The following is an 11,718-nucleotide window of genomic DNA, read 5'->3' on the forward strand; positions in this document are numbered from 1 at the left end:
ATCTCAATGTGGGTTGCATTTAATTTTATTATTGATTTATGGTATTGAGCATATTTTAATTGATTCTGTACCCCTTGAATATATTTTTAAAATGTATTTCTATTATATCTTGCCCATCTTTTATTGGAATATATGGGTTTGGTTCTTGAATTATGTGTTACTTCAATGCTACTTTTTTTCCCTTTTATAAACTCTCATTTCTTTGATTTGTCATTATACTGTATGTGGTAGTCAGGTGATTATGTCAACTAGCCACTGCTGACCAGGGGTTGAGTCAAGCCTGTTAATCAAGTCACAGCATAATGCTGTGTACGTGGTGGGGTGGTGTTTTTATGAGCTGACCCCTGGGATTTCCCCTCTCAGTAACTCTCCCTTCACTTCCTTGTGTCATCTGCATCTCTCAGGTTGCTAATAACCCTCTAGCCAAACTGGTGCCACATTCATCTTCATATAAGCCAGCTGCTCTGTGTGCTAAGCATACATTTTGAATACGTATGGTGAGAGGATACATCCTAATGCACACCTTTATGGAGTTTGAACCATGGGATATGTTCTATTTACCCAGCTACCTCTTAATTCATGTACAATTCTACACAAACTCAATAAAATATCTTGGAATTCCCATTCTTATAAATGCTATCCATAGTTTGTTATGAGCAACACAGTTGAGTGCCAAATTTGGTGAGCTTCAGGGGGACATCAAGACCACAATCCATGAAGCTAGGAAAAGTCATTAAAAAGACAGGTTTAAAAAAAAGAAATGATCAAAGTGGATGTCAAAACTGACTCTGGAAAATTCTGTTAATTGTAGAGTAGCTAAAGCAAATGGAAGAAATGATGAAGTCAAGGAACTGAATAGAAAATTTCAGAGTAATTCAAGAAGACAAAGCCAAAAATTATAAAGAAATGTTCAAGGACCTAGATTTAGAGAACCAAATGTGAAGAAAATGCTCCGCATATCTGAAACTTAAACTCAAGGGGGAAAAAATCAAGCCTTGAATTGTAACTTTAAAATAGTCTATAGTCCAAATGTTGAATGATGCAGAAATCATCAAGAGATGATGGAAAAAATATACAAAATCATTGTACCAAAAAAAACTAGTCAACAGTCCACCATTTCAAAAGATAGCATATGAGTAACAACCAATGGTGATGAAGGAAGAAGTTCAGGCTCCACTGAATGCATTTGCCAAAAACAAGGCTACGGTAATTGACAGAGTGCCAATTAAAATGTATCAGAAGGCTGAAGAAGTACTAGAAGCATTTGTTTATTCCAGGGAATTTAAAGAGAGCTACTTGGTCAACTGACTGGAAGAGGTCCATATTTGTGTCCATTCCAAAGAAAGGTGACCCAGGAGAATGCTCAAATTATAGAACAATATCATTGATATCACACACAAGTAAATTTTTACTTAATATCATCCAACAACAGTTGCAAAAACACATTGACAGGGAACTGCCAGAAAGAAGTTCAGGCTGGATTCAGAAGAGGGGGTGCAACAAGGGAAGTCACTGCTGATATCAGATGGATCTTGCCTCAAAGCAGAGCAGACCAGAAAGATGTGTATTTGTGTTCCATTGACTATGTGAAGGCATTGGATAGTGTGAACCATAATAAACCATGGAGAACCCTGAGAACAATGGGAATTCCAGAATACTTCATTGTGTGCATCAGGATTGTTTCTTCTCACCATACTTTATTACTCTGTATGCTGAGAAAATCATCAAAGAGGCTGAATTATATGAAGAAGAAGGTGGTGTCAGGATTAGTGGAAGATTTATTTCCAACCTACAGTGTGCAGTTCACACAGCCTGGCTTGCTGCAAATGAAGAGGAATTGAAGCACTTGCTGATGAAGATCAAGGATTTCAGCCTTCAATATAGATTACAATCCAATGTAAGGAAGACCAAAATTCTCACTACTGGACCAATGGGTAACATCATGATAAATGGGGAAAAGGTTTAAGTACTCAACGCTTTTGTCTTACTTGTATCCACAACCAATGCTCGTGGAAGCCAAGAGATCAAAAGTCAAGAGATCAGAACATACATTGAATTTTATGTAAATCTGCTTCACAAGACCTCTTTAGAGTATTGAAAAGCAATGATATTGCTTTTAGGTCCCAAGAACTCCTGACCCCAAGACAAGATATTCTCCGTTGCATTATATGTATGTGAAAATTGGACATAGAATAAGGAGGACCAGAGAAGAGTTGAAGCGTTTGAATTGTGGTGCTGGGACAGAATATTGAAAGTACAATGGACTGCTAAAGGAACAAACATATCTGTTAGGAAGAATAGGCCAGAGTGCTCCTTAGATACAAATTTCCTGGTATAGACAAGTAAGTGCTTCAGTTGAAGTAAGTGCAGCCTTTGAAACATACGAATCGGTATTCCATCAATTCCTATAGCCATGTTTGGGGCTCATTATTTCAGTGTAGCTTTGACTCCTTCCTTCAGCAACATTGGGATTTGCTTCTATTCTACCTCTTGAAATGGTGGAATGTTAACGTGGTGGTTACATAACCTCATGTCAAGTTGAGGGTATTATGAGTGAAGGGGTAGAGTCTAGCCTGTCAGTTAAGTCATAACCAATTTTGCCTGAGTGGGTATGGTCTTCTCATGAGGATTCTGAGAACTACCTCTCTTGATTCTGCCATCAGAAGAGGGGGGCCACATAGTATTTTTTGTTTCACCCTCCGGTTGTCAAGCCGCATGGAGCCATGCTGCTGGCAGCCAGAGCCCTAGAGCTAGAGGAGCCATGAGATACTTCAACCTCCACTGGATCCACCAGACTTTTCATCCACCGGCCTGTGATTGTAATGAATTCAGCATCATTGCAAGTGCTACATGACTCCGAGGGGGGATTTATGGACTAGTATCAGACATATGGGCTAATATCAAACTTCTGGACTTGATCTGGTCTGGGCGGGGGTGTTTTCATAAAATGCAATTACTCTGTGATATAAAGCTCTCTATCACACACATATTAGTGTCTCTGGGTTTGTGTCCCTAGTCAACTGGACTAAAATAGTTGACCAACTCTTTTTGGTATAATAATGCTAAGTATTCTTTCCATCTTTTTTGTTAATGCTTTCTACATCATTTATTATTTTGTCTTTAGAATCCTTCTAACTACAGGATCCAGTCGTTTTCTGAATTTTAGTCTAAGATATGCTGAACACATTCTCCATTTTTGGTTTTCTAACCCTGTGTCTTTACACATTTCATTATATTTTACTCTGTCTTCTCAAGCTGCCCTTTGAAATTTTTTATTCAGTTCCTTGACTTCATCATTTCTTCCATTAAAAAATAATTATATCGGGAGTTCTTACAGATATAATATTCCATTGTTTAATCACATCAAGCAATATTGTACAATTGCTACAACAATCAGTTTCAAAACATTTTCTTTCTTCTTGAACTCCTGGATATCAGTTCCCCTTTATCCCCTCTCTCCTCAACCCTAGCCCTCAAGAGACCCCCCCCCTTTTGCTTCATCTTACATCATCTAATATATCCATTCACATACAATTCTCTTGTTTGACTCCCTCAGAGAGGGTTACAGCGTCATCAATGCTCTCCACTCCCTTTTTCTCCTTTCCTCCCCCCTCACTTCCCATACCCTCAGGGACCCATTACCTCTGTTACTGTTTCTGAAGCATAATGTATCTTGGCTTTCATATATGCAATGATCTGCATTAAACAAATGAATATACGCAAGTATAACATGATTAATGAGGTTAAAAACAAATGTAAACCATAATAGTAAGGCGACAAAATACTAAAGAACTACAGAATAGTTATGTGTTTCATCTGTCTATACCACACCCTGGATTTATCATCCTTTCTGTGCGGCCCTTCTGAGAGGGACTGTCCAATTATCTTGTAGGTGGGTTTCCACTACATCCCCACCCCTTCACATCAATTTGGCTGCTTGTTTTTGAACTTCAGATACCTTTTCCCATCGACACCTCATGAACAGGATGGTGTGTTTCTTCCATGTGGTCTTTGTTAGTTCCCTGCTAGATGGCCACTTATTGGATTACAAGCCTTTACGACCCCAGACACTGAATCTTTTAATAGTGTGCACCATCTGCTTTCTTCACCACATTTGCTTATGCACCCATTTTGTCTTCAGCAATAGTGTCAGGAAGGTGAGTATCATACAGTGCTACATTATTAAAATAAACTGTTCTTGAATTGAGGTAAGATTCAAGAAGAGACCCACAGTGAATCTTCTTTCTGTGGCATATGCGTTTGTATACATAAATAAATATTTATATATTTAAACACATATATATTTTATTTATTCTTTCCTCCTGCCCAACTATCATGTTTATCTATCATTCAACTCTCAGTATTCCTCTGAAATACAATTATTTTGCTCAAAAATGACCAGAAAAGCTACATCCTCCTTGCCATCAATTTTAGAACCCTTACTATGCCCCCAGACCCCTCATTATTGGCATACTGTTCACCTCCTCACTTCCCATGCCCCAAGAGACTGTCAATCCAGGTGTGCTGTCTCCATATGATTGCTTATCCTGTGTATCTTGTATAGACAGACACACTCACACATGCACAAAAGGTTAGAAAAAAAATAATATACAAATATTCACAAGTCTATCAGGGATCCTGATACAGGGCAGATGAATATCTCTGTTATAATCAATCAGTCCAGTGCCCTTTTCATTCAGGGTCCCATATCTCAGGCCTGCTTACATAACCACACATTCAAGGAGGTAGCCTTAAAAAAGAAACACAGAAAAAAAATGTAGTATGCATTCTTCCTGCTAGGTGAGCATCGAGCAACATACTCTGAGTTAGTATCACCAGTGGCATCACCTGGGAAGGTTCTCTCTGGTCACAGTGAATTTTTTAATAAAAATAACTTCACTTGAACCTTGTTTTTGGTGATGGCCAATTTAAGAGAACACTGTGTTGCTGTGAAATTTTGCTTTCTGCTCAGGAAAATGCCACCAAAACTGTTGTAACATTGAACACAGCTTACAACGACAGCACTATGGGAAAAACTCAAGTGCACAAGTGGTTTTCTTGTTTCAAAAAAGCTGAAATGCTGACTGATGACAAACCTCATTCTGGACATCCATCAACTTCCCAAATGGATCAAAATGTTGACTCGTAGTGCATTTGGAGTTCGTTCCACCAGGTATATTGCTAATCAAGTTTTCTATTTTGAAATTCTGAAAAAAATTCATAACAGTGTGTGACAAAAAAGGCTTGATTTGTGGCAGCTTGTGGAATTGGTTTGCCACTACGACAATGCACCTGCTCCTGCAGCCATTTCAGTGTGCCACATTTTGGGGGGGCGGGAAACAGCATGCCCCATGCACCTTACTCACCTTACCTCACTCTGTGTGACTTCCCTTTATTTCTTCAAATGAAGAGGGACAAAAAAATACAGCGATTTGACATCATAGAATAGGAAAAGAAAAATGGGGAAGAGCATGCTGTTAGCCATTCAAACAGATGAATTTGAAAAATGTTTTCAAGAATGGATTCCAAGATTTGACAAATATATTAAGTGTAATGGAGAGAACTTTGAAAGTGATAAGGTTGTTTTGCAAAAAAATTTAAATACATAGCTTTGAAAAAAATTCCGTTTTGGGTGGGGTACCCCCTCCTATATATAGAGAACAAAAAATCAGCAATGCCACACAACCTTCCCAGAAAACTAACACAATATTACATGTGTGCTTATGAATGATTACATTAAATATAAATGGATTAACTGAATCAAAATAGTTAAAGAGATTGGAATAATGGGCTTCACAATATATTGCCTACAAGAGACTCATTTTAGATACAAACATACAATAAATTTAAAAATCAAATGATAGGAAAATATGTGTATAAGATAGATTTTATTAAATTCAATTTATTCATAATGTCATACAAAGCATTGATACTAAAGTACTACTAATGACATAACAACTGGAAGTATGATTCAATATCTTTAGACATCAGTTGGACAATTTTCACCAGGCCTACATTTGCAACCATTTTTTTATTTCTTTACCAGAATACCCTTTGTAATTGTTCCCATTTAAATCATTACAAATACATTTATTCCTCATGCATAATATAATTATTCATTAATCAAAAAACCAAAGTGAAACCACCACAAATATCATTTAATATGTGAAATTGTTAAAATGTTAACATATGAACTGAAATTAAAAAGGAGCAATGCAGCAGTAAAGAGATGGTAAAGGAAGGGGGGGAATAAAAAGGCTGCCACACGAAGGGCTAAGGAAATAGATAAAAGGCAAATGCTGAACTTATGTGATAAATGTGATGACCGTTACTTGATGATTATTGGAATAATCTAAAAAATAAAAGTAGATGGAAGTCATGGTGGTAGCTTAAAGATAATCCCCATCTGGCCCTAGAATTACAAAAGGAAATATAAAAGGCTGAATTTGGAGAAGGAAGATAATAGAAGACCAGTAAATTCCTATTACCAACTTACCGGTGTACATGGAAGAAGTAATGGTAGTGTATTGTTAGAAATATTCCTTTTCATGTTGAAATCCAGGGATGGATCCCAGCAAATATATCTCATGGACTTTATGATAGTTAGGATTTTTTGTCTCAACGTGCCTCCCGTAGGAATGTGTGGGCAGAATTTAGCCTGTCAATCAGGTCATAGTTTCATGGGAGGGCCACTGAGATAAATGGCTTTCTGGAGGTGGGCCACTTTCTCTGCCTTCATCTTCCTGTTGACAAGCCATGTAGGAACTCACTGAGACCTGTGAGAGCCCTGGACATGCTTCTACAACTGATCCGCAAGACTTTGCACCCACTTGCCTGTAATCTTTTGTATTTTGCATCATTGTATGTGCTGGAGGAGACTCATAAGGGTGTATGGACTTGAATTGGACTTACGGGCTAGCATTGTACTTACGGACTCGATCTGGACCGGGCTGGGATGCTTTCTTAATATACAACTGCTCTTCAATCCAGAGCTCTTTCTTATACAAATACGAGTGTTTCTGGATTTGTTTCTCTAGTTGACCAAGTCTAACACAGGCTTCCATCACTTTTCAGTAGAGGCTTGTATGGTGTTAACATATTAAAGAGGTGGTATCAGAGTTTCCAGACTAAGATGGGCTAGTAAGAAAGGCTTGATGATTTACTTCCAAAAACCAGCCAATCACCAATGGATCACAATGGTCTTATCCATAATTAATCATGGGAATTTTTTGGGACTGGGCAGCATTTTCTTGTGTTGTAGAAGAGATCACTATGTGTCAGGAAGTCAGGTCAAGATCAGTTCATAACAGCATGGTGCAGAGGAAGAAACATGAAAATATTAGGAAAAAATAACATCAGCTGTGAAGGTAAGTACTTTCATAGCTTTCCCTTTGTGGGAATGTGTTCATAGGAGTAAGGAAACCACTACAAACTAGTTCTCTTTGAAGGAAAAGTTTTAAAAGATGAGTAGTTCTCATATTGTCGGCACAGTAAAACCATCTGTCGTACTTTCATATCATGACTCAGGTCATAAGGGGCTCCAATTAAATCAGAAACTACTGGTGGGACCAAGGCATAACTTATTTTTTCTATACTTCCAAGACAATTCTAGTATGATGCTAAGATTTTGGATCGGTGATGTGAATTCTCACACATAGTTTGCACATCCAGTTCTGTTAATGCAAATGTAATCTGAGTAATAGATAGGAATTATGGGAAAGAGTGAATAGTGTAAGCACTTAAAACTAGATATGTGTATTTGACCAGGAAGCCTGAGTGATGGCTGGGGAACTAGAGGAGACTACATAGCTAAAAGGAGATTCGATCATGCAGGGTAACATTAAATATGTGACAATACTCAGACAGGAAGAGTCACTGTTGAAGTCTGTGGGAGAACAAAGAAGCAAGATTTATACTCGCAGATGTAAAGGTTGGCCATCTTTTCCAATTTACAAACTAAAACTGTCTATGGGTGAAGGCTAGGCACTGCTAAGGAGCCTCCATAGAGCTATCTTGATGTCCTTGTTTCTCAGGCTGTAGATGAAGGGGTTCAGCATGGGGGTGACCAAGGTGTACATCACTGAAGCCACTGCACTCTTCCTGGTAGAAGATGATATAGCTGAACTGAGGTACACTCCAATTCCTGTTCCATAAAATAAGCAAACAACGGACAGGTGGGAGCCACAGGTGGAGAAGGCTTTATGCTTCCCACTTGGAGATGAGACTCTCAGAATTGAGGAGATAATTCGAGTGTAAGAGAAAAGGATCCCTGAGGCTGGAACACCACCAAAGAGGGCACACACACAATACACTAATATGATGATGGTGGTTGTGTCAGAACAAGCAAATTTAATGAGCTGAAGAGAGTCACAGAAGAAATGAGGTATTTCTACACTTGTGCAGAAGCTCAGCTGTGATACCATCAAACATTGCAACTGAGAGTTCAAAAGGCTGACGATAAAAGATGCCAAAATGAGACTCACACAGCGGTGAGGGTGCATGATGGCTTCGTAGTGCAGCGGGTGACATATGGCCACAAACCTGTCATATGCCATCACCATGAGCAAAATATTGTCCAAAAACCCGAAGAGATAAAAAAAGGATACTTGTGTCAGGCAGCCCACATAGGTGATGGATTTGTTCTGTGTCTGGATGTTCACCAGCATCTTTGGGACTGTGGTGGAGACGAAACTGATGTCCACCAAGGAGAGGTTAGAGAGGAAGAAGTACATGGGGGTGTGGAGGTGTTGGTCAGAATAGACAGCCAGGATGATGAGCAGGTTTCCTGCCACAGTGATCAGGTACATGGACAGGAACAGCCCAAAGAGGAGGGGCTGCAGTACTGGATCCGCAGAAAGGCCCAGGAGGAGGAATTCCGTTAGATTTTGTGACTCCATGAACCTGCGATAGCATTTGAGAAAAGAGGAGTATTAAAAAGGAACTGTGGATTTCTAGACAATACTGATGAAACTGTAAAAAAAAATCTCCTGACATGGATGGGTTGAGAGGACCTTCGGCATCCTGGCGATGGAGTGGTTATGTAGGAGCTGCTCCTAGGGAGCAACACTTGGCGCTCTTTTCCAGTGAAGTTACAGTCTTTAAAACCACCAGGGGTCGCTCGCTGTAAGTCAACATGGACTAGATGGCAGTGAAAGTTTTGTGGGTGAAGTTAGTGGATCACAAAAGGATGAATATTTCGTGAGATCACTATTAGAAAAGGAAACATAATAATATTTTTTTCTATACCAAAAGAAACAGACTGATGATTAATAGGAATTCCGGGAGTTTGGGGAGAGTGGCTATTTGCAGGGAAAGCTATTGGTATGCTCCATCAGTAGTTTAACTTGTTGACTATAAAATGGATGTTGTGAAACGTAAACTACCATCTAATCACACTGTTATCAAAAAAGATACAGAAGGAACTCCCTACTAGCACAAGTTAACAGGAACTCAGTACTAGGTTTGTGTTTTCAACTCAAGCAATTCAAACGTACCTCATGAAAACGTACAACTGTTCACACGTAAAGACCTAATACCCAAGCATCTTCAGCAATATTTCTTGATTGTAGAGAACTCACCAATTCTAGTCCCCAGAAATTGTTCTTCACTTTCTCTGTTATTCACTTGTTTCTCACACCCACCTCCGAGATGATGGGAAAAAGCAGGTTAGAATGGCAAGGGAATTTTAAAAATAACAAAAAAACACCCTAGATTGAATGATTGAACAAAATATCTGCACTCTTTATGAGCGGAACATATGCAATAAGAAATACCCTTCATTAAAATATTTCATTTAAATATGCTAAGAGGCGCTAGTAGTACATAATAAATATGTGCTCTTTGATCGTCAAGTCCTCTGTGCTTTCAGCAAGCAAGGTTGTGTTTCCTGCATATTCCATGTTTTTAATGAGTTTCTCTCAGATCCTGATGTTGCGTTCTTCTTCATAAGTTCTAGTTTCTTAGATTATTGTGTCAGCACACAGATTGAATAAGAGTGGCTGAAGACTACTCTCCTGAGACACCCTTTCCTTGGTTTGTTCCAATGGCTACTTCTTGGTCTATCTAGAGAGAGCTCCTGAGATACGCAAAGAAGTTTTCAGGAATTCCACTTCCTTGCAAAGTGATCCACAATGTGTTATGCTTTGCACAATGGAATGCTTTTCCAAAGTGAATGAAACACACAGGTGAACATCGTTTTTGTACTCTCAATGTTCAGCCAGCACACACCTGCTATCAATCATATTCTTTCTACAATTCCTCTATAGTCCTGCTTGTGGTTTCACTCCTCCTAGGCTCTCCCATGGGACACGAAACTAGAGAAATTAGGGCATGGCTATGTCTATACCAAGGGCTTTCACTGAGCCTCTTTAGTAGAGTGCACAACATTACAATTGTGGAGATTTTTGTGAAGATGAACACTACAAGCAAAATTTTATAAAACAGAGAAAGAGAAGGTACATATTAATGTGTGCACGTAGGTACATGTTTCATACAATTGGATTTACTTTCTCCTTGTCCTTTTCTGTTCATTCTTTTCTTATTTTTTGGTTATCATTTTAGAATTTGAAAATTTTAAATTTGAAAATAAGTAAAGGTTGTACTCTAATAAAGAGGTTCCATGGAAAGTGTTCACCACCTATGTGCCCCTTTGGGTATTGCTCTGATGCTAAAAGTTGTGCCATTGGTATTTCAAGCACCATAAAGGTCACCCAGGATGAAATGGTCTCAGTGAGGCATCCACACGCCACAGAAGTAACAGAAGGTCTACTTCTGAAAATTTAGTCACTGAAAACGTCATGAACAGCAGTGTGGCATAATATGACATAGTGCCACAAGATGATCCCCTCAGGTCAAAGCTCTCATAACACAACTGGGTAAGAACTGCCTCCTCCAAGTATAACCCTATCCTCAAGTCAATTCTAGCTCATACACACTTGCGGCTGGGGGTTTCCAAACGTTCACAGTTTACAAGTGAAGAAAACCTCATCTTTCTCCCAAGGAGTAGCTGGTGGTTTCTAACTGCTGACATTGTAGTTAGGAGCTCAACAAGTCACCCACTAAGCCACCAGAGCTCCTTCCTTAAAATATAGATGATCTCAATGATGTAGATGGAACAAAGTTTGTAGACCGTGACTCAAAATGTGAAGAGACGGGTGCAAATATCCATTAATAATTATAACATGAAATGTATGATATATGGATCTATGAAGAATATAAATAACCAGAAAGGAAATTGAACACATGAAGAGGGATAGCCTACATATTAACTGAAATGATTGCTATTGGCCATTTTAAATCAGATCAAACCAGCATAGTAAACAATGATATCGTTTACTATGCCTAGAATAACAAATTGGAGTCAGATTGCCCAATTTTCAAACTTGATCTAAAAATTTTCTAGCCTATGACTTAATACAAGTTATATAAACAGGCTATTCCTCTTTTCCCTTCTATGAAATGACAATACGGTGTGTTGCTCCTTTCTGGGTGTAGTTTCGTAGGTAAAGGGAACATGTTACATAGGTAACTCACCTTAGATCCTGGCACTGGATAGTGTTCAACTAATGTTCATGATATCGTAGCTAGTGCAATCATCATCATCACTGTCATTTTCATCATCCGATGCAAGGTCATTTTAACATGTTCAGGGAATCGGTGAGGGGAGCCAATGTCTTGCACTGATAGCACAATGCATATGGGAACTAGAACCATGGTAGT

The 11,718-nt window shown here is 38.8% G+C and overlaps 1 protein-coding gene across 1 annotated transcript; it reads right to left on the reverse strand.

The window, feature by feature from the left end:
• Positions 1-7,979: 7,979 nt before the first annotated feature.
• Positions 7,980-8,897, reverse strand: LOC142431425 (olfactory receptor 7E178-like). Its single transcript, XM_075536350.1, has one exon. It carries the CDS (start codon positions 8,895-8,897, stop codon positions 7,980-7,982), a length of 918 nt encoding a protein of 305 aa, XP_075392465.1.
• Between the last annotated feature and the right edge of the window lie 2,821 nt (positions 8,898-11,718).

This window comes from Tenrec ecaudatus, chromosome 1 (genome assembly GCF_050624435.1).
Source record: "Tenrec ecaudatus isolate mTenEca1 chromosome 1, mTenEca1.hap1, whole genome shotgun sequence".
Taxonomy (NCBI): domain Eukaryota; kingdom Metazoa; phylum Chordata; class Mammalia; order Afrosoricida; family Tenrecidae; genus Tenrec; species Tenrec ecaudatus.